At 41.8% G+C, this 23,723-nt stretch overlaps 1 protein-coding gene across 1 annotated transcript in view; it reads left to right on the forward strand.

The window, feature by feature from the left end:
* MAST2 (microtubule associated serine/threonine kinase 2) overlaps nt 1–22,185 on the forward strand; it is a gene marked incomplete at its 5' end in the record, with an annotated part of 192,007 nt that extends 169,822 nt beyond the window's left edge. Inside the window, 12 exons of the mRNA XM_082003300.1 lie at nt 1,327–1,492; nt 3,075–3,176; nt 4,763–4,885; nt 7,126–7,235; nt 9,719–9,873; nt 10,902–11,206; nt 13,918–14,133; nt 15,940–16,166; nt 17,681–17,803; nt 18,829–18,965; nt 19,196–19,383; nt 20,096–22,185. Of these exons, the coding sequence (XP_081859426.1) occupies nt 1,327–1,492; nt 3,075–3,176; nt 4,763–4,885; nt 7,126–7,235; nt 9,719–9,873; nt 10,902–11,206; nt 13,918–14,133; nt 15,940–16,166; nt 17,681–17,803; nt 18,829–18,965; nt 19,196–19,383; nt 20,096–22,173 (3,930 nt within the window). The 3' untranslated portion in view covers nt 22,174–22,185. The remainder of the gene's footprint in view (nt 1–1,326; nt 1,493–3,074; nt 3,177–4,762; nt 4,886–7,125; nt 7,236–9,718; nt 9,874–10,901; nt 11,207–13,917; nt 14,134–15,939; nt 16,167–17,680; nt 17,804–18,828; nt 18,966–19,195; nt 19,384–20,095) is intronic.
* Nucleotides 22,186–23,723: the final 1,538 nt, after the last annotated feature.

The raw sequence follows: 23,723 nt of genomic DNA on the forward strand, positions 1-23,723 counted from the left end.
ACCAGATGCAGGATTCTATCTTGGGATAGAACCAGAGTTTGTGTCACTCCCGCTCTGCCTTGATGCTGTGCTGTGTGTTGTAGAATGGGAGGAAAAGCTACAAGTCCATTCTCATGTTTATGCAGAAATTGTTACTGTTTGTTACTTCAACTTCTTGTTTTGGAGTGATACACTTCAGCTCTTGGTTTAGGATATTGAAAGTGTGGCCCAGGCAGCAGTACAGGTATGAACAGAGTTGGTTTAGGGATGTAACACGGATTTTGCTGGAAGGTTGTTCCACGGTCTCCCCCTTCTGGTGTTTAGAAAGTTCATGGCAAGTTCCTATATGTTTCTTCCTGTAATTTTGTCTGATGGCTTAAACGTTGATTTTTATCCCCATGATATTTACTAAGGGTCATTTTTCTCCTTAGCCTTCATTTTGCTACGCTTAACTAGCTAAGTTCTTTTAGATAACAAGATAGATTTTCCTTTGATGAATGAATAGCTCTTCACCTGCTCTTCACCTATTTCAGCTTCAGTTGATATTTTCTGGGCATACTTGACAGAAACTACAGTGTTCTGGATGCAGGCTCACCAGTGCTTTGTACAATGGGATTAAAAAATACTTCTCTCTTCTGAAAATACCTAGGATCGCATCTGAATTTTCTTTTTTAGCTGTGCCAAGTGTTAATTCATAATCATCCTGGAGTACTGTCTTCCTTTGCTTCTGAGTAATGATGTTTTTTCTAGCAGGAGCTCGCTTTGGTCACTAGATCATGGTCTTGCACTTTGCAGTGTTATATTTTTTACAGCTGTTTTGTAATTGTTGCTGCTTCTAAGCCCAAGGCAACCTAGATCTTCCAGTATGATTGCCTCAGCTGTTGTCTGTGCCAACTGTACCTCCCAAGTTTAAATGCTGAAGTGTGTAATCATGCTGTGCTGCTAATTCTGCATCTGTGAAACTAAATTCTGGTATCAGAAAGATGTGAGAGGTTTGTCAAAACTCAGTTCCTGATAGCTATAGCTGTGCCAGTAGACATCGATCAGGCAGACAGAACTACGCACACAGAATATGCGTTTTTCCCATATGCTTTACTATACGTGCACCAAGACTACTTAGCTGGCATGTCCGCACTAGGAACATTTCATAGTGATATCATTTCTGTGCAGATAATGTGTTCCTCAGATACAGACTTTTGCTCTGTGGAAGTAGTCCAGACCACAAAGTGATTAGTGGGAAAACATTAACTTCCTTGTAAAAGTCTGAGAGGGAAAAGGAAAAAAATAAGCGTTGATGTGAATTTAGCAATTTGCAGGTTTATTGCTTTCTTGTGTGTTTCTCTTGAGGTCTGTGGGACTCCGGAATACATTGCACCAGAAGTGATCCTGCGCCAGGGCTATGGGAAGCCCGTGGACTGGTGGGCCATGGGAGTTATCCTGTACGAGTTTCTCGTTGGCTGCGTTCCTTTCTTTGGGGACACACCTGAAGAGCTATTTGGACAAGTGATCAGTGGTATGTTTCTGTTCTGGTTCTGAAGGGTGCTGTGAAGTAAAACCTTGAAAATACTGAGGACCCACAGTTTAGTCAGGAAAGCCTAGGTATAAACCAATGGTTTTTAATTTTAAAATATTTATCTTTCTCTGTCAAAGTAGCATCCATCTGATTACAGCTCTTGAAAGTTGTTGAGCTGCTGAACATCTTGCTAGATAGTTCTGTTGTTGTGCATGGGGTGGAAGTCATGTAAATACTTGTAGGACTGGGGAAACATACTTGGGGATTTGTCCTGGTTTAACCCAGCTAAAACAACCACACAGTTTTTCCCTCACCCCGCTACCCTGCAGTGGGATGGGGGAGAGAAGGGGGGGGGGCGGGGAAGGTAAAACTTGTGGGTAGAGATAAAGACAGTTTAATAGGACAGAAAAAAAGAGAATAATATTGATGATAATAATAGTAATGATAAAAGAATATACAAAATAAGCGATGCACAGCACTCACTGACTGATGCCCAGTTAGTTCCCGAGCCCCAGCACCTCCCCGGCCAACTCTCCCAGTTTATATACTGGGCATGACGTCATATGGTATGGAATATCCCTTTGGCCAGGCTGGGCTAGCTGTCCTGGCTGTGCCCCCTCCCAGCTTCCCGTGCACCCCCAGCCTTCCCGCTGGCAGGGCAGAGCATGGGAAGCTGAATAGTCCTTGACTGCTTAGCAACAACTAAAAACATGTTGTGTTTTCAACATTATTTTCATCCCAAATCCAAAACACAGGGCTAGACCAGCTATCAGGAAGAAAAACTAACTCTATCCCAGCTGAAAGCAGGACAGGATTTTTGTGTTCTGTCTTTTAACATAAATGATGGAGAATACACAAGGAGCAGCTGCTGACTGGTCTAATTCAGTCTGATTGTGGTTATTGCTTCTGTAGGTGCAAATGTCAGTCAATTAGTAATTGTTGTATAAATGAAATGAAAAGGAAATTCTAAGCAAAATGCATTGAAGCTGTTGTACTCGGTATCTTCACATCTTATGGCTTTTTAAACCTATCTCCTGCTTGGAGTTGGACAAACGATTGCTTTGTGTTCTCTCAGTGAATATGCCAGTGAAAACATTTCCTATTGGGAATGCTTTCTGAAACAGTAAATTTTTAACATGCTTGGCAGACGTCCTTTGTAAAAAGCAAATTTCAGCAAAGAACTAAATATGATGCATGAAATTATTACCTGTGAATTGTTCTCTCTGTTCCAAGTATAACGAGCGTGGAATGTGCAGGCATGAGATACAGCCGCAGTATTGTCAGTGTCATTGTTTATGGATTGCCATGGAAGTCCCATTTCATACTTTATTGATAGAGCTCTTAATGCTTTTTTTCTCCACAAGCACTACTTGGATTGACAGCAGCTTTAGCTGACGCTGATTTTATGCATTTTGGAAAATGTCAATGCTTGAATTATATTAAATATGCAAGCTGCTGAATTCAAGGTATTTACGACTCTGGGGCAGTATTGAACCCTGCATTTTACAGTATAGGAATGTGAATGGTTATTCAGATTGGTCATGAAGCTGGTAGAAAATGTCAAGTCTTTTTTTGTCCCCAGATGAAATTGCCTGGCCGGAAGGTGATGATGCACTACCACCAGATGCCCAGGACCTCATTTCTAAGCTTCTCCGCCAAAATCCTCTGGAAAGAATGGGAACAGGTAGGAATCTTGTGCATAGGAAAGTATTAGCCAGTAGCAGGAAAAGAAGCTATCTTGCCAGTGCTGCACCCCCACCCATTTTGAAAAATGCTCATCTAGAACTGGGAAACAGTTTATACTGGGTTCAATGAACCCTGTATGATGAAGCTGTGAGAATTAATGTAGATGGCACAAGTCAGAGAGATATGACTGTCTTGTTTGGGAAACAAGAAAGGAGTACCATCAGCCTGGCAGCGCAATTCTCAAATTTGTGCTGTTCCGTTCAAGGCTGAGGGTTGTGTCTTCATTTGAACAATGTATAATCGGATTTCTTTGAAGTTCTCTTTGACTAGAGGCTTAATCCCCTACATGGGTGTGAACTCCTGGGTGTAATAAAGTAAATGAAAATTCTCCCATTTCTAGAGGCCTGTACTATAAAATTCTCCAAACATACAACAAATTCACTCTGGCAAAGTCAGATGCATATGACAATCTTTCTGTATTATAATGTCGGATTTAAAGTTTACAAGTCAACACATCTCATCTCTTGATAGTAAATAACCATAAATAATGTCTAGCTATGCTCTTGTTTTAAAATCATTTGTGCAACACTGCGGCTTCACAGCACAGGTTGTCTGTTTCATTGATTTGATTAATTTGATTTAATTTTGGATTTTCGATTGGAAACTACACTTTAAAGATAAAACAAAACCTAAATATAAAACAATTCCAAAAGGCAGATGTATTCAGCAGACTTAACACATGTGCATGCAAGGGTAATGAATAGATCATGAATTAATAATAGTATCAGATGGTTTTCACATGTTCTTCCTTACTTTAAACCCATGTACTTGAAAGATGTTGCTGTCATGGAAAAGATGTAGAGTTTCTTGCCTTATAAAATGAGTTGGTGGACTGATTTTTTTGATTTCTTATATACCTGTAATGCTGAGACTGCTGTTCCACTTGGCATCATGTAGTGCCACTGGCACTCAGCAAACCTTTTATCTCTTTTCCTCTGCTATTCTCTTTTTTAAAAAGACAGTAACACCTTTATGAATATTAATGTCATTTGGGGAAAAAAATGCACATACTAGTAGACAGATAATCCTTGGTTTCTCCTTCTGGGTACTTCTAAGCTTAATAACAAAAGATACTAATTCAGGAAGATATGTAAGCCCCAGCATTGTTTTAAGCACATGGATGAGTTTATTCATAAAAGTGGAGCCACTCACATGCTAAGTAGCTTTCTGAGTTTCCTCTATTTAGCTATGAACAAGAGTTTGGAAATTTTAAATTAAGATGTTAATTTGTTCTTAATCTTGCAACTTACTGTGGAATGTAACAGCAGATGCTGCCTTCCAGCCAGTTTAGTCATGTGTTGTCATTAAACAGGAAGAGGAGGTGGGAAGGAGGAAATCTTGTTCAGATTTTATCCTGAATCACCACTTTGATAAAAGGATAAGTTGTTTCTCAAAATTCCCGGAAAATGTGTAACTTAGATGTACTCAGGTACATTCTTTTAGGCTCTTGATAGTTTAGGGTTTGTTTTTCTTGTTATGCAAATGCTGAAAGAAATACTCTGCAATAAAAGATGCTTATTTCAGGTAGTGCCTTTGAAGTGAAACAGCATCGGTTCTTTAAAGATTTGGACTGGAATGGATTACTTCGGCAGAAAGCTGAATTCATCCCACAGTTGGAATCTGAGGATGACACAAGCTATTTTGACAGTAAGACTAAAGATTCAGCCTAAACAGCATCATATTGCTCGTGCATATTTCATTTTTTAAATTGTTAGAGATAAGTCATTGTTAGAAATTGAATAAAACACTTGATGGAAATTGCTTTAAAAAGTTTCTGTTGAATGCCAAGTGATGTTTCTTTGAAAGCAAATTAATTTTAAATGAAAAAATGTTGCTGCTGAAGTCAATTGGCCTTTCACTGGTGCCTGTGGTCCTGCCAGCCATGCCTCTGCAGCGAGAGGTGCTGCGGTTTTTACGCTGGGTTTATTACAGTACTTCCAAAGCATTTGGTATATCAAACTTCCATGAGTTTTTGAGCAATATTATCTTTCCCTAGTGACTGTTTTCAGCCAACCAAAAAAAAAAAAAAAAACCAAACAAAACCCAAACCTTGAAGACCAGTATGTACGGGAAATTCTTTAGAGATTTAAGTAACTTAAGTTATCTTCACTGCAAGTGTATCACCTTATTTTAGTATTGTTAACTCTAATGAGATATGAAGTGAAGTTCCTGTCTGGTGTGTATAAATGTCTGGGAACTGCCACAATATCAGTGCTATGAAAGATTCCTGGTATTTCCAGATAAGCACCAGACAGAGTTGGTGCTCTTGGGAGAGGAGGGAGGAGCGTCGTGTGAGGGATGGAGAGGTCTCTGTCCCCAGAGCCTCTGCTCCCTAGCTCTTCTCATTTGACTTGGGGAGCTGAGTAGGTGGAAAGGGCCTGGGCTTGTCCCTGGTTGGGGGGGGGGGGGCGGTTTGTGTGTGTCTTTCCCCGACTCCAGCTGTAGCAAAGGATGATACTGAGCTATTTCAGTTCCCTGAGCTGTGGAAATTTCTGCCCTCCTTCAATAGAATCTCTTCCATCCTTCTCCCAGGGCCATGGGACTCGCTGACTCTGTATGAAGGATATTTTTGCTCTGCTCCCACGCTTTAATCAGGGTAAAGGGAGGGAGGGAGCAGCCTGCCTCCAGCCCCTTGGCTGCCACGCTGCGAAAGCAGCGATCCTATTTAGATAGTGCTCTCTTGGTTTGAGGAAGACTCTTTTAAATTAAGGGTTGGATGGAGAGGTAGGATGGAGAAGAGAGAGAGAGATTGAGAAATCTCTGTGTACTTGCTGCAGAGAGCAATTTGAGTCAAGCTGTGCAGAGGGGGAAGAGGTGTGTTTTGCACGTATCTATGTTGTATTGGTACAACATACATGTAGAAATGGAGGTGGTGGCGTGCTCCCGCCGCTAACTGGACTTACCGGACATTGAAACTTGAGCTCCAGTCACTGAATTGTATCAGAGATTGGGAGAGACGCAGTACAGGAGCCGCAAGTGGATCCTGGTGGGTAAAAGCAGGTTCAGTGGTGCTAATCACTGGGTCTGTCAAGAGGAATGATGGCAAACTCCCCAAGTGCCCAGGCATGCTCAGCAGGTTATCGGATAAAGGCTGGAATCCTCACATCAGGAAATGTCTCACACAGACACTGATAAGAATTACCGTTGCTGTTATAAACCCTAATGCAGAAAATTTTAGAATTTACAAAAGTAGCTTTCTGGCTGATGCAGTGCAGCAAATTTGGCTCAGTATAGCTATCAGCTTTCTGTAGCCAAAATTATTAACGCAAAATCCAACGTGGCTGTCTTAGAAACCCTGTGCTGCAAATCTCAAAGCATGAAATCTCTTTGGAGGCAGTTTAGATTTTTGCATTAAAAAATAGCTTTGCATATTGGCTGCTTGCCCATTTTCTTTCACAAAACCTAATCCTTTTTCTAGTTGAAGGAGGGAGAAGAGGAAATATTTTTGGGGGGTAAATATTTTTATTTTTTAAAGAAGGCTTGTATGTATGTATGCAGGACAGACTTCGTACAATCATAAAGCTGTTTATTGGAAATTGGGACAGTGAATTGTTTCCATGTTTCCTTCCATGTGATTGTTTGCCATAGGGAAGAAATATCCCTACCGCAAAGGGTCTGCAGGATTAGACACCTGCTAAGTATCAGCTGCTTTTAGAATATAATATAGCTGATGATATAAGATAAATTCAGTAGGAAGGAGGTATTCTTCACTGCTAGTTGTACAGGATGAGCAAAACTGGCCAGGTATGTTTCAGTATTAAGGAAAATACCCTGCACGGGGTATGAACACTCAAGAGTTCTTTATAAGCAGACAAGTAGGAATGCTTGAAGTGTGAGAGTTATCAACATTCCCCACACTGAGGAAATGCGACACATCTTGTTCACAGCCCGTTCAGAACGGTACCAACACCTGGATTCGGAAGAAGAGGAGGACACTAATGATGATGATCACGTGGAAATTCGGCAGTTTTCCTCATGCTCGCCAAGGTTCAGCAAGGTAGGAGCATGGTAACTTGTTGGAAAAAAAATACTTAGAGAGGAACACAGCTTCATTGCTTCCTAAGTAGTAGATTTTAGTCATGCAGATGATATGTGGGAGTCGCATGGTGTTTAGTATTCACAGAGAAAATTAAAACCTGTATACATTGTTTATTATGGAATAGTTTGTGGCCTATTAGAAGGTGAGTGCCAGAATGGCTGGAGAATGGGATTTTGTATTTCTTAATGTTTCACTAATATGCAGGGTGCTGCAGAGGTCTCTTCTCCATCTGATATAGTTTGGTGATTTTACTTGATGCTGGTGATTTGACTTGGATGCTGACGTAGGGAGTGTCCAAAGCTTATTTGCTTTCAACAGTGTCATTCTGAAAGGGTCCTCCAGTAGGTAACCAGGTGGTATTAGGATAAAAATTGATTCTGACATTTTGGAATAATGGTCTAAAATGAAAGGGATCCCATGCAGTAAGAGCACAGGTAAAGTTTACACTTCAGCTGTTCCTTGTCTCAAATACAGCCTGAGGAACAAAAGGCAAGGTGACAGTTTCAAAGAGAAGGATCTGGGCAGATTGTGAGTTAGATGTGCAAAATCATTGAAGCAAAAAGGAGTTACCATACTGGAGGAGCACGAATGTTTTCTGCGAGGTGAACGAAGAAATCCTTTCCATCTGCTTAGCAGTAGGAAGGCCTTAGCTAGGGGACTCTGTCCTGTTCTGGCCAATGTTCTTGAAAGTGAACATGGACCGGTAAAAGAGTGTCCAGAGGAAAACAACAAGAGTGATATCTACAGAACATAAAACCTAATGTGTTTCCAAATTCATAACTGCTAGAAGTAAAGGAGTACATTGTTCTTCCTGTTCTACCCAGAACTGATATGAAATGATGAGTGCAAAGGAGGTATTGAGTAGATGGTAAGAAAATGTTTCTGATGTTAAACAATAATTAAGCACTGTCATGGGTTGCCTGGGGAATTTGTAGAATTTCCATCTCTGGCAGCTTTTAGGAACAGGTTGGAGAAACATCTGTCAGGTGTTACAAGAGAGCTGGTTTTGCTTTGAGGTAGAGAAGTGGACAGGAAACCTTGGGGAGGTCCCCTCTAGCCATGCTTTCTGGATTCAGGTCTGCACAGATCTCATTCTTACTCAGGTGATCTGAAATAAAAAGTTGGAATTCCAGACACTTTGAAGTAGTCCAGCTCCACTTGTTAGCTTGGATAAAACAAAATATGTCTGAGGAGGTGCAGAAGTAAGAAGAAATGCTGTTCTGAGGTCAGCCCGCTCTATGAATTGTATTTTCCTCTTCTTAATGAGATGGGCGTAGGAATTTTACTTAGGACCTCTGAAGGGTATTTCAGGTTTTCATGACAGTTCCTCCAGGTTTCCACTACTGAAGTCAGTTTTGAAGCACCAGTTTGTTCTTCTTTGTCCTCAGCTGGGCTCCAGTGATTTAAGTAACAGTTACCATTAATTTTACGGAATTGGTCCTAATTTGCATTACCAAAAGCATGTTTAAAATTGGACCTGAGGATTAGTTCAGGTTTTGAAAAAGTTCTCATGAGTACATAAGGGTTTCTTTTTTCTGCCTTTTCTCACCATGAGTATTATTCATCTGTTAGACTGAAGCTTTTCTTTAGGGTTCAGTGTTTTTGCCACAAAGAGAAAAAGTTCACTTTTAATGAATTTATTTCAAGTCCTGGAAAATTATACAGCATTTGTAATGTGGGAGGCATAAAAGGCTCATTATATTTTGAAATTCTTGTCTGACAATTCAGCCATATGATTTATTAATAGTTATCTTGTTGATGCTCTGAATTTTTAATAACATTATTTTCATTAATCTCTTCTTATGTAAATTAGGTCCACAGTCAAGTGTAGTTTTAAAAGGATGGATTTTTTTGCTTAATCATTTAATTATTTAAAGACGGCTGTAAAACCAAGAAAGGCACTTTCATTAAGCTGTCAGCATTATAGTAGATTCCTTGAGGAGGGCAGGACTTTTTTGTTCTGAAATAAGCTTGGGGCAATGCTGATAGATTGATGATAATGAAATGGGGTCATGAGCATGATGCCTATCACTGAATTGAATTTGTGTAGTAAGATTCAAGATCCAGATGTCAGCCTTCAAGACTTGTGGAGACTGCTTTAGCAATATCTCCTCTCAGATTTGAGAACTGTTAAAACAAAAAATCAAGTAGTTTCAAAAAGTCTTGGTATTTCTGTGATGTGCTGGGCTGTTTTCAGAGGAGAGGTGTTGGGTGCTGTTGTAGAAAAGCATGTTTAATGTTTCTGAAGCTTGACTTTTTCCTTTCCTCCCTGGCACACTTTGAGCATGTCAAATCTGCACTGTGTTATTTAGTCAAAGAACATTGCCAAGTTCGTGCTTTCAGGGAAGATCTTCCATTTTGAGAAGAGATTATGCCCCTTGATCAGTAAAGGCCATGTAGGTTTTTTTTCTCTGTACAGAAGGATCTTTTGCTATATGCAGGTGTACAGCAGCATGGAACGTCTTTCCATCCACGAAGAAAGGAAGACTCCACCACCAACTAAACGGAGTCTGAGTGAAGAAAAAGATGACCGACTGGACAGCCTTGGCGGCTTGAAGAGTCGAGACCGCAGCTGGGTGATCGGGTCTCCTGAAATGTAAGTTCTGTAGAACAAAGTCTTCTGGTTTCTCATAGCATCTGAGAAAGACCAACCCGTGCCAAAACTTTCTATGACCAGTCTTAGGTCAGGAATGCACCATATGATGTATTTCCACAGGTGAAGCCTGGAATAAAGAGCTGAAAATGAATGTGTAGAAGTGATATGGTCCTTAAATGTGTCTTGTTAAGTACTAACATCTCCTAAATTTGTAGCAAATACTTTAAATGGATTTAAAGGGATTCTAACCTTAAGTAAAGTTTTCATTTGTGGAAACACTAGTTATATCGGAGATGTACCAACAGCAGTTTTTTCTTAAACGTCAGTGAATCCAAAGTCTGGTGTTGCCAGGCTTTTACCATTTGTCACAAATTAGAGGAACCATTAGGAAAGTCCCAAGTTTATAAAGTTTAGAATATCCAGAAAAATTCTGTCTTCTAATAAAAAATGTCAGTAAAATATATGAATACCCAGAATTTGGATACCCACCATGTTTCTAGCATTACTGAACTAGTTGTCAAACTTTCCTTAAAAAAAGGGATCTCTCTCATTTTGTGCAACTGCTGTAAAGCTTTTACACTAACATTTGGCATTAGAAAGATCATTAAATGTGGTTGTGACCTAGTCTGTATGACTCCATTAAAAAAAACACCAAACATTTATAGATTACACTCTTAAGTGATGTGCACTTCATCTTGCATCAGGACTTCTTGTCTTCAAATTTACAGCAACTTTGAAAGAAAAATTAATCTAATTCCAAAAGGAGCATGGGTGGTGATTTGCATTTTGTAATTGTGATTTTTATAATACTTAATATCATATTTATTGTACTGTATCTTTCTTTGGTTTTATTCCCTCCTTTCTTAGAAGCTTAACAATGGAATATATCGGAAATCTAAATTCAGTCTCCTAACTTCATCTTAAATCAGCTTCAGATGTATGAGTTGCGTGTCTGCACTGTTTTCACCCTTTAAAGTTCATTATCCCACTAACTTAATTGAGGGCCTCTGTCCTGGTTTTTCTCTTAGACTGCGTAAGCGCTTGTCTATGTCTGAATCCTCACACACGGAGAGTGACTCCAGCCCACCCTTGACGGTCCGTCGACGCTGCTCAGGGCTTCTTGATATGCCCCGTTTTGCCATCTCTGCTGAGGATGAGGGAACTGTTCTCAAAAGGCCGCAGTCTGAGGGGATGCTCTTATCCACTGTGCAGTCGCGGGAGGGGCTGCCAGTACCCATTCCAGAACAGCCTGTGGAGCAGGAACTGCAGCTGGAAGGTGACGTTGGACCCGCCACCCCCTCCACAGCCATCAGCAGCGCCTCAACACTGACAGGTATGTGCTCGGTATGATGGTGTCATGGTCCCCAAGAAAGCTGTGTTAGTATGTAGATGTTAACTCTGTAACTTTGGTTATTGGTTATCTGATTTGGGTGTCGGGTGATGTGAAAGTCTCATGCTAAGTGGTTACTTTAGTATAGTTTTGTGGATGTGCTTGCCTTTGAAATAACATCAGTGGTTTAATCTCTTCAAAATTACATCTTATATTTCAATCCTGTCACTTCAAATTGATTAAGGTTGTCTTATGCTTGGAACCCATATGATCTACGCCTACTTACCACCACTGGGTGCCTACCTGAGGCAGCATTATTTTAAGCATTAGTCAGAGCAGATCACTGCTGAATTGGAGCTGGAGAATATGGGTGTCAGCCATACTAACAGATCCCTGTTTCTTATAGTTTTATTTATCCAAAAAGTTTGGAGTAGAGACTTAAAGTTTGCTGGGGGAGTGGGGTTTGTGTCGTGGACATGCTACTTGCTGTCTCAGACAAATATCCCAAAATTTAGCCAAGTTGGAGGCTGAAAAAAATGCAGCCTAAGTTTAGTAGAGGGGGTCTTAGAAGTCAGAGTTTGACTTCTCAGAAGCTTTGATGGTCCTGGGGCCATTCTCCAGCACTGGGCTGAGCAGGACCTTCCCTGTGATGATGCCCTGGGCTGCTGCAGTGCAAGCCTGGGCTCTGGGTGCTGGGGTGTCCCCAGCTCCTGCCCCTTTCAGGGCACCAGGAAGGCAGAAGGCAAAGTTGCCTCTTTCTGAGAACGGAGGAGGCCAGAGCTGGGGACTGGTGGGAAGTAGTAAGGAGGAAAAAAAAGGGAAACTGGGACCAATGGAAGAGAGTGGGGAAGTTGAATTGAAGGTTGGCAAGATAATATTTGAGAAGGAAGGCAGGAGAAGAATAGATTGTAGTGTTGAAAAACAAGGACTAAGCGGGTAAGAAAATAAGAAACAAGTTGCTGGGAGAAACTGTGAGCAAGCAGGCAAGGCAATTGTGGATGCATTGAGGATGGAAAGGAGAGGAAAGGGGTACTGGGCAAGGAGTTGGAGTGGCAGCAAGACTGGACAAGGACAAGGTGAAGGGCACTGGGCAGATGTGATGGCGGGTTGATAGCAGAGGTTGGAAATGCCTTAGAGGAAATTTGCCTCCAGGCTGGAGTAAAGCCTAAGATCCCCACATCTCATTATTGCTCTTCTGCAACCCAGTCTGAAATTCCTTCAAAATTGTCCCATTCCCCTCTATGGCTCATCCTCCCAGAAGAGGCCTGGTGCTGCCATCATGTACTCCATTAACCCATGGGAAAAGGTGCAGGAGTGAAGGAAGTAAGCCACCACATACTTAGGGGACATAGATGCCTTAGTGGAACCTTAGTTTCTCCATTTCATACTAAACACCTAGAAACATGCTATTAAAAATTGCAAGAACACTTTCATTGCAAATTTGAGTATCTACAAGTTGAAATGAAGGCAAAAATGAAGCTTCCCTGAGCAGCCTGCTCCCCTGAGCCCAGTGCATTAAAGCGGTCTTTAATCCAGCACATGGGATTCAGGGATACCATTACTTCAGTGTCCCCAGCCTGCACAGTTAAGTCAGAGGCAGCGGACTGCAAGAAAACAATTTCATTCCTGCCACTGTCTCGGAGTGCTTCGCTAATGCATATCGTAGCCTTTTCACGCACAGCCTCCGATTCTGTGTTCCTCATTGTCTGGGAGCCTTATTTGAAACTCTGTGGCTGTTAAATGTTGAACTGGCATCTGCTACTGACGTCTAAGGGAATGGTGCTTTGAATTTTTATTTTCATGGTACTTCCTGCTTTACTTAGAATGCAGAGCAGTCATGCCCACTTAAATACCAATGATCAATGTTTTGTTCTGTCCTCATTGTTCAAAATGTGGATTTTAGGCTTTCTTTATTGCACGCTGCTTAAAATTTTCTTTTGAACACAGAATGATTAATCTCCCTTGTGGACTTGCTGTGATGCTCAGCGCTTTAATTTCTGAGTATCTTGTAAATTCAAATTAATGTATTTTCATGGTGCCCCTTTAAGGTATCAGATGGGGAACTGAGGCTCCGAGCTTGAGTACAGCACCCACACTCCCCAGCATCTGCTATTGTTGCATACCCAGTCTGATTTTCAAGATTACTTTGCATTTTATCTATATGTGTAGCAGGTTAAGTAATTCAAGCCTAAATGGCAACAGTGCACAGAAGAGGGCAAATTAAGGTTGTCTTTGCAATCCACGTTTTTACTTTCCCTGACTTTAGTACCTCACTATTCTCTTAAAGTGGATTTTTTATGTGCAACTCCAGTAGAACCTGGCTGTTCTATTACATGCAGTTTTAACTTAAAGATTGAGACTTCTTGCTGGTTGTAAAAATGGAGCACTTTCCATAAACCTGTTTTCATCTGTGAACAATCCCATTGAAATGGCTTGCCTGCAGAACTGCACCACAGCTTTAGGATTCATGTAACTGCTACTGAGCAACGTGATTTCATTAGCGAGCTTTTCCAACAGAACAGAAGCCACTAATTTTCTGTATTCAGAATAACACCATTTCTGTAAATAAAAATTCAAGCCCTGGGGTTTTTTCTCAGGAAAATTTACTCTTGGACTTCATGTAAACATGACTTTGATTTAATGTATTTTGCCTGTAGGGGAATAGACTGTTAGGAATTCCCTGTGGTTCTAATCTGTTTTAATTTAAACTGTAGCTGGGAGCACTGCAGATTTCTCTGATCCACGCGCTCGCAGTAATAGCAATGAAGGCCCAGACTTTACCACTCCAAAAGCCATCAGCGATTTGGCAGTGCGGCGGGCACGACACAGGTTGCTCTCTGGGGAATCAGGGGAGAAACGTACCTCAAGACCTGTCAATAAAGTGATTAAATCAGCATCTGCTACTGCCTTGTCTCTCCTGATTCCCTCAGGTAAGAAATGCCTCAGGTGAGGCATTGTCAGAATCTGCAAGCACTAAACAAAAGGTCTGCAGACAGATCCTCCCCCTTCGCTCTGCTGGAATAATGCCCTCGCTGGCAGGAGGGAGGAGATCTAACTTTTACAATCGGTTTAATATTTACTACTCAGCAGGATAATGAATACTGCTTTGCCACAGATGGGAGCATTGTGTGTGTGGTCCGACAGCAGCTTCTGCAAATGGCAGCTGGGCCTTATTCTTTCCCTACTCTTGTTTAAATTGGCTCCTAGCTGGTCTCTAGACAATGGTGCAGCAAGGAGGTATAGAGACACGGAACAATTTTAACCCTCAAGGTACTATTTTTTGGGGGTCACATGCTAACTGTGGCATTGTTTGGGAGCTGAACGTGTCTGGTGCGTTCATGCACCGGGAAGTTTCAGTAACTCTAGATAATTTGGTTGAGATTGAGTGTTCAGCAATTCAATAGTGTAACTAACTCACAAAGCAAGTCAGTGCTGAATGGCTTACCTTGTTGGCCCGGCTCTGTCTCCAAGCAGAGCCAGACCTTGACAGTTCCTAATGCCAAGTGGTAACTTCTAGTGAACAGCTCAACCATGCCGAGCTATGACAGACCGGTTCAGCAGGAGGCTCTCCCCAGAAGGACTTTGTCCCTCTTTCTGAGGATAAGTCCTTACTTTACTTCCAGGGCTGTACCTGTTCCTGCCTAGATGGGAGCAGGAAACTGCAGCCGGGCCACAAGTGCCAACCCAGCAGAACCTGCTGGCAGGGCAATACCTGCCAGCCCCTCTCAGCCGGGGCGCTGGCGGCAGGTATGCAACCGCTTCTTGGCACCGCTGTGGTGATGATGCACGTTACGTTTCTTGTGGTTTGGGCGTTGGTTTCTTTTCAAACTACAGACTCCCTCATGAAAATCTCTAAAATATGTATTTCATTGCCCAGCAAAGGTTCCTCCAGACTTGCTCTCATCTGTGAGGTAAATGTATGCTGGGCGATTCAGCAGGTGTTTCTTAATGGATTAGGGATTACCTTTTACAGCTGCATTTAATATTCCTGCTCTTTGGACTTATTTTACTGATCTTGACCAGCTTCACTGTAAAATGAGAGTTCTGTATTTGCTTTGTATTTCTAAAAGTGGATGTTGTTCCACTAGCAAGCAGAGTCAGATAGTGTAGCCAATAGCCCAGCTCTTGGCCGTTAGTTGGGAAATGTACTCTAAAATATACTTGTGACGTTGTTTTTCAGTAGCAAAGTCCCTGCAGTAGCTAATTTTTTAGTGTTAAATATTTTTGCCCCTGTGAATTTAAAACTACCAAAACTACCTAGATGTAGATGTTGTCTGATTGCTTACTGATTTTTGTGTGTGTGTGTTAATACTAACTGATTTTGATTTATCTCAGCACCAACATGTAACTCTCGATCTAGAGACTATCTGATGTTTTGGGGGAGGGTAATGTATTACAACCTTGAAACGGGTGTTCCAGGGTTGTGCCTAGAGCAAATGCTTATGATGGGTTATAAATCCCTGAAAGAGAAGTAGTAAACACCCAACCGTAATCCTAGGCGAGCAGTGCTGCTGTATTAAATGCACACCTCGAAATGTGCTTTTTGGAAACTCTGCTGATTTTTGTATTTTGAAGCATGAATTAGTTGAAGCTGCAAGCAAACCCAGCTCTGGTAAAGACCACCAGCTTTAAGAGGATTGGGAGAGATGGTTTTCTAGCTGTTCTCTAACAAGAATTTTCTCTCTTTTGGAGGCCTGGTTTCCTAATTTTTGCCCACCTTTGTGTCATCACTGTAGATCACCACACGTGTTCTCCATTGGCCAGTCCAATGTCACCTCATTCTCTATCCTCCAACCCATCTTCGAGGGACTCCTCACCCAGCCGTGACTTTTCTCCTGCTATCGCAAACCTGAAACCACCAATCATCATCCATCGGGCTGGAAAGAAATACGGTTTCACTCTCCGTGCCATTCGCGTCTATATGGGTGACAGTGATATCTACACTGTGCATCACATGGTCTGGGTATGTCTCTGCTTTTCTAAAAAGAGTACCCTTGGGGCCAGAAATGCATTTAGCCAGGGTTGTGGGATTTAGCTTTGTAAATTGTATTTTAGCACCCTCTTTTCTCTCTCCTTATTCAGATGCTAAGTTTTCTTTCTGGGGTGGGGGGAACCCTTTTAAAATAAATAAATAAATACCAGCACTTTGGGTTTTACCTGTAGCAATTTTCAAGCCCATCAAAGAACCACAGCAGCCTTTCTTTCCTTCTTTCTTCCCTGGTTGCATGAATCTACCTTCTTTCACCTGTAGCACATACTTTAAAGCATGTTTCCTTGTACATACCCTCTTTGTCTTTATTGGGGGTTGTTGCATGAGGGCCAATTGTAGCTAATTTATTCAGACCTGTGTTAGCGATTATAGCCTGCTTCTGATCAGTTCAGTCTGCTGGGGTTTTCCAGGCAGTCAGTTGGAATTGATTACAAGACTTAAAGCATCACTGCTGCTATGCTGATTGCCTAGGGATTTAGCTCCTGGCTTAGTTGTGTGCTGTGCTAAAAGGTCTGGTTTCCATGGCTGTATCTTTTCCTTCCTATTACTTCTGGTACTTGATCTCTGTGTTTCTTTTTTGTTAACATATATGACTTCCAGGAATGATCCATTCCCCAAAGTAGTGTTGTTTGAGTTGTGTAGTTAGGGTCAGGGTAAGGATGGTTCATTCTTTTCCTTGTATCTCTGTGTTCATTAGACAATTTGGACTTCATATGGTTTGGTCATTATTTAACACTTATTCTTAGCTAGAAAAATAATCTGAAGCTGCGTTTTTCCCTTGCTCCTCTCTGCTTTCCTTGAAAAATGCTGAGTTTACCAAGATATTGATACGTAGTCTTTTCTGGCTAGAGGGAGAGTTGCAGTGTTCTCAAGCATATCTGCCTCCTCACTATAAAGAGGGCTTGCCTTTCTGAACAGTGATGGGGAAAGGCAGTGTGTTCGTGGGGGAAAAGATCTGATGTTGGATAGGTTAATAATGTGTGGAAAGTGGAAAAAGAAACTCTGTTTGGGATTAGGTGCAATATGGGCACACTAAACACATGGCACAGAGCCTTATTTAAAAGTCTGCTGGCTACCTTGGGTTCCAGCATGTACATGGAAGGATGCTGGATTTGGGATGGCAAAGAAATTGAAAAAGATTGAATGCTTGTCTGGAAATCTAGAGTATCTAGTTAACATTCCTGAGGGCTGAAAATTTTTGGAAGTGTGTTAAGCCTTTTGCTTTGGGAGGAGCTGGTCTCTTGATCAGCTTAACTATCCTGGCTGGCTGCCTTGGACTGGGAGAAGACTGGCAGGATTATGGGGGAGGAGTGGAAGAGTGCAGATTTTTGTGCTTGGCTGTGCCAGTCAGTGGTCTCTTTCACCTGTCTTTGAAGCAGCTGATGCTGGCTGCAGCAAGGGAAGAGATGGATGGGCTTTGAGTCTGATCTGGCCAGTGATCTTGTACATTCTTCTTCTCAAATCAGTCATCCCTTTCTCATTGCCAGCACGTGGAGGAAGGTGGTCCAGCGAACGAAGCAGGTCTGCGTGAAGGGGATTTGATAACCCATGTCAACGGGGAGCCAGTCCATGGACTGGTGCACACAGAAGTGGTGGAGCTGATTCTGAAGGTAGGTACTCAGCACTGTTACATTTTGGAAAATATGAGCCAACTTGTTTAAAACACCGTAGGTACCTAATTGGCATTGTCTGAAATACAAGTATGTTCACAGCACCTGGCCCTTGTTTTGCAAAAACTCATTGCTGCAGCTTGATCCCTTAATCTCCAAAATTTCTGCATGTAATTTAAGCTGAATTCAGATATTTTGTGTGAGAAATAAGGACCTGTCAGATACATTTTTGTCATCAGTAGAGACAAAGGTTAATAAGACTTAAGTATACCTTTACTCAAACATCACTTTAAGAAATAAATACCTTAAAAATTTTCCAAATTGCTTTTATTTTTTGCCTTTAGACCGTGCTAATGTTATTAGCTCTTAATACTGCTTTCTCAAGGATTATTCCTAGTGGTATTTAAAAACAGCTTTGTAATGGTTGGTCTTAAAATTATCCAGTTAAATGACTTGCTTTTTGATACATCCTCTGAGCTGAAGCCATTTACGGAAATAAAACACAAAGTTTTGGGTTATTCCAAGAGGCAGAAGTCTTTGGGATTGCAAATAGAGGAGCAATCAGGATCTTTTATTTTTTTAAAGATGAGTGAAACAAGCCATGCTCTGTGTTGCAGATTCATCATGATAGATGCCTGATATGCTCGCATCTGCCATCAGTCAGAGCACTGGGAATAGGATTGGTGACAGAATATCGCTTTGTTCAAGTTTCCAAGTATTACAAGTATTAAATTGAGGCAGTTGGGATCTTAATGCGAGAGGTCAGATGCTGTGTTCTATCTGCTCTGGGAAGCTTTACCTGCCAGCTGGAGTCTGAGCTAATCATTTGTGAAAGACTGACTAAAGAGGGCTCTCTCAGCAATTCCTTAATAAATGGTGGGTGGAAATGCAAAGAGGGAAATGGAGTTTGACAAAGGATTACAAAATGGCAGGCAGCAATAAACTAGCAGCCTACCTGCTTAGCCTGCAGATCTGCTTCAAAGAGCCATGTTTTAAGCAGTGTCTCTGTGTCTTGTTTCTGACAGAGTGGAAATAAAGTGTCCATCTCCACCACGCCATTTGAGAACACATCCATCAAAGTTGGTCCAGCTCGAAAAGCCAGCTACAAATCCAAGATGGCTCGTAGGAACAAGAAGAGCAAAACTAAGGATGGTCAGGAAAGGTTCGTTTTGATGTTTCTCTGTGAAAATTAAATGGTAATCAAGATAATATAAGAGAGATCTTGTCAAATCAATTTGCAGATAATGTATATTAGCAGGTATGTCCTTTCGTTCTTCTTTTCTTTTTGTTTTCTTTTTCTCTTTAACTGTGCCATAAAATTGTCTGAAATATGCCAATAAAGGTAAATAAATCATATGGGCTTGTAAACAACTTTTGAATGCTCTTCCACAGTAAGAAGAAGAGTTCTTTGTTGAGGAAGATCACTAAACAAGCATCACTACTTCACACCAGCCGGAGTTTATCTTCACTAAACCGATCTCTTTCTTCTGGAGAAAGTGTGCCTGGCTCTCCAACTCACAACCTGTCTCCTCGGTCACCAACGCAGAGTTACAGATCCACTCCTGAGTCTGTACACTCAGGTACAAAAAGAAACAAAACAAAACAAACCCCAAGATCCACACAAACAGAAAAAAACTTGGAGAGGATTTTTGCTTATTGATTAATTTTTGAGGTACAATACACAGCAGGTAGTAGGTCTGTTTGTGAAGTAAAATGACAGCTCTGATGTCGATTACCTTAAGGATGGATGTATTCTCATTCATTGATTCATTTAAAAATGAGGATCCATCCATCATTTGCTGTACTACAGCATCCATTCACTTTGATGCAAATGTGTATTGTAAGTTGCAATGCTTTTGTTGCAGTTTGACACATTTTCTATATTAGCTCAGAGAAAAGGAATCAAAACAGTGTGGCAAAGTCATATTTGAAAATTGAATCAGCTGATGGGCTAAGAGATTTGCATCTTGAGAACAGCAGTGAAACACATGGTTTATCTGCTTGGGGTTTTCGGGGTTTTGTTGTTGTTGTTTGTTGGGTTTTTTTTAAGAAAAAACATTCTGATAGCAGAGTGTTTCTTACTATATTCTTGTGTTGTGTGACAGTGATGTGAATTTTCCATCAGAAGCCATGCAATATTACCTTGTAGTATTGCTGCAGTGCTTTGTGGTAACATGGCATTTTGTCTTAACTGTGCGTGTCTTATTTTCAATAACTTGTTTTAATGGCCAAATATATATTAATCATCTTAGTCTTTTTTTTTTGTCTTCCCCCCCCCCCCCCCCTTTTAAGTTGGTGGCAATTCTTCCCAGAGCAGCTCTCCTAGTTCCAGTGTTCCCAATTCTCCAGCCAGCTCTGGACACATCCGACCCAGCTCTCTGCATGGACTAGCACCAAAGCTTCAAAGGCAGTACAGATCTCCAAGGCGTAAATCTGCTGGAAACATCCCTCTGTCACCACTAGCTCACACTCCGTCACCAACCCCACAGTCCACATCACCGCAGCGCTCCCCATCTCCTTTACCAGGACACTCAGTTGGCAGCTCCAGTATTATTCAGTCCTTTCCAGTAAAACTACACTCCTCTCCACCACTGGTGAGACAAATTTCTCGCCCCAAAAGTGCTGAGCCCCCTCGGTCTCCTTTGCTAAAAAGAGTGCAGTCGGCCGAGAAACTGGCTGCCTCGCTGTCCTCTTCTGAGAAGAAGCTGGCTTCCTCACGTAAGCATAGCTTGGATATCTCTCACTCTGAATTTAAAAAGGAGATGCTACAGAGGGATCCTAGTCTCCAGAGCTTACAAGAATCTGCGAATGAATCAACAGGTGGCAAACTGGGGCTGGCGGAAAAAGGGATGTTGCAGAAGCCAGGTTCACGGAAGTTGGGTGCTATTCGACAGGACAGGGTGGAGAGGAGGGAGTCTCTGCAAAAGCAAGAGGCCATCAGAGAAGTAGATTCTTCTGAAGATGAAACAGATGATGGTTCAGAAGATAGTCAGGATGGGCGAAGACTGGACAAGCCCCCTGACAGTGGAGACCAAGGCTCAGATTCTTTTAATGAGGATAATAAGTTGTCATCTAAATTGGAAAGCAAGGATAGTATTGAAGATGATGCCTTCCTACCTGAAGATCCAAAAGGTACAGAAGATTTGCAGAAGGGAAGTAATCAACAAGCCAAGCCTGTTTCAGAGCCACTGCAAGTCAGTGTGCACCCTTCCCCATCAGAGGTTCTACCAAGAACTTCTCCAGAAAAATTAGCTACTTCAGAAAAGCCATTCCTGAAATCAGAAACAACTGCGAAGGAACATAAATTGCCAGAAAACAAAACTTTTGAGTGTTTTGGTCCAAAAGACAAGTCTTCTGAAGTAATCAAAGACCTAGGGAGAACTGCAAGTACTCAAAAAACAATAGATCGCACAGAACATATACAGTGCCCGTCTGTCAAACTCCTGGAACTTGAAGAAGGTGAATCTTCAGGGGCCTCATGTGGTAAGCTCGACCTGAAAGACCCTCTGCTAACAGAAAGCAGTCAGAAAAAACAGGATTCCAAACCTCTGCTGGCACTTTCTTCGTGGTGCATGGCAAACATGAGCACTCCTCTCTCGGTAAGCCCTGCAGATCGCAGTGGGAAGGATCTCAAGGAGACGCTTCAGCCTGCAGAACAGCACAGCACCTCATTTCTGTCTCCTGGAAGTGCAAGTGAAATGTCCCCAAAAAGTCCTGGAACTGCAAAACAACCCAGCTCATCCCAGATAGAGAGTGCTTCCTCCGCCAGCAAAACGAGCCCAGCAGGGCCTGTATCCTCCACGCTCCTTGTCCCCGGTGCTATCGAAAGAGCTCTCTCCATGTCTCAGTTAGTGCCGCTAGCTCAGAGCATGCTAGGCCCTTTGAAGCTGAGTATGTCTGGTTCTGGAGAGGTGGAAAAGAGAAAGGATTTCCCCCATTTAGGTGCCTCCTGTAAAGAAGAGAGAGATTTGAAACAAAAAAGGCAGGAAGCTTCACAAGCAGGAGCATGTCAAGAGAAAGCCAAACTATCTAGCACAGACGGTCTGACCACAAGGAGCAGATCCTGCACAGAGTCGTTAAACTTGGCAAAGCCCTGGGAGGCAGCGTGTCCCGTGGTGGCAAAAAAGGAGGCAACTTTTTGCAGTGCTAAAGCGTCTGAAGTGTTGGGGGGTAGCTGCAAAACCACTCCATCGAAAGAGCTGTCCCATGCTCTTGGACAAGCACCCCTGAGAGCCTCTCCTCTGCCAGATGGCAGCACGAGGCCCTGTAAAGAAGGGACTCTGGCGCAAGCAAAAAGCAGAGAGGTTGGAAATCAGTTAAAAATACAAGACTTTCCCCTGTCACATGATGGTGCTGCAAAGAAAACATAGCAGCATCCCTGGTACACGTGGACTGGAGCATTCTACATTCGAAATAGAGACTGCATGTTTAAATTTTGTAATATACACTAATATAAAATAGAACTTGTGTACATCTATTTTTGGGAGGGTTTTTTTCATACTGTTTTTTGTGTTTTTTCATCCTTGCTATTCTATTTTTGTACACAGTAATGCTTGCTGTTTGAGGTCTCTTTAGAACAGGGTATCTTTAAAGCAGGGCTTAAGAAACAGATTGTTGATTTTTTTCCCTTCCAGACCTTTTATTTTGCCTGTGTTTAGGGCCTGTTGTTCTCTTCCCTCTAATCCTGCATTTGTTTGAGATCCCAAGAATTCTGAGTACAAAAAAGGCAGCTTACTTTTAAATGTCTGCTTTTCAACCTGCTCTTGGAAATGCCATTGAAATTTACAGATTTCAGGTTTTTTTCTTTGAATTTACAATCTTATGCCCTTTGACAATGAGAAGAAACTACTTTCTTATCTGCAAGTTATTCTGGAACTACAAACCCTCTTCGGTGCAAGTAAGACTTCTTTGTCACCATCTGCATTCTCAGCCCTGCACGCATCCTTAGAAGATACAGAGGCAAGGGACCTGGCTGGAGGGGTCGGACAGAGAGAGATCCCTGTCTTCTCTTTAAACCAAGTAAAAGTATTTTTCAGTGGAGTTATCAGAAAGAGAAATCTCCAACCCATAAGCTGGTTTTTGAGGGGGTTGTTTTTACTTACCCTTTATGGGGCACCTGGCAACTTTTCCCTCTGTTTTTAAAATTTTAATGATGTTTTATCTTCCTTTCTCTGGCTTCAATTCGTAACTTGCCCTGCCTCAGGATAAATGACCCCAGGAAAGGGGTGCCTTGTAGGTTGATTTTAAAGTAGAGAAATTTGTAGTCACATGTTCTTCAATATGTCTCGGGCAAATTATATCAATGATAAATGACCTTTGGAGACTCTTCCTTCTCTTGGTGAGTCTAAATAGACAGGGATTTTAAGGCGTTCCTTAACATTTCTGAATTGGGGCTTGGGAAACTTGCTGAGTTTTCTGAATCTGCCCGTTTTAAAAACAAAAAAAAAACCCCTATGAAGATTTCTGACTCCTCGAGTTCTGTGGACAAGCTGCAAGCAGACTTCAAAACATGTGATATTTTAAGATTTCAGCTTTGATAGCTAGATCATTTCCATTGCTGAGGTCACTTTCCATTAAAAAATTACTCTTTGCTCTTAGGTTTAGACATTGCTTTGCTTTAAGTGTGACCGACTCTGGATAACAGTGCTCTTTGCTGAGGATGAGATCAATAACACACCAATAAATGTGTCGAGTGGTGATACCCATAGCACTGTAAGCCATTTCTTCATCCAATTAAAGGTTCCTCTCAATGAACACTCCCGTCATTTGTCCCAGATTGTGCTCAGCTTTTATTCTAGCCTTGTCTGAGTGTATCTCCCTGCGGATCACCCGCAAGTTCTAGTATCCTGCTCGCTGGCTTACTCTGTTAGAAGCAGAATGACTGTGCAACAGTATTTCAAGCTAAAACCTGCCTCTGTTG

This window comes from Phaethon aethereus (assembly GCF_964289735.1).
Source record: "Phaethon aethereus genome assembly, chromosome: 8".
In the NCBI taxonomy this organism is placed as follows: domain Eukaryota; kingdom Metazoa; phylum Chordata; class Aves; order Phaethontiformes; family Phaethontidae; genus Phaethon; species Phaethon aethereus.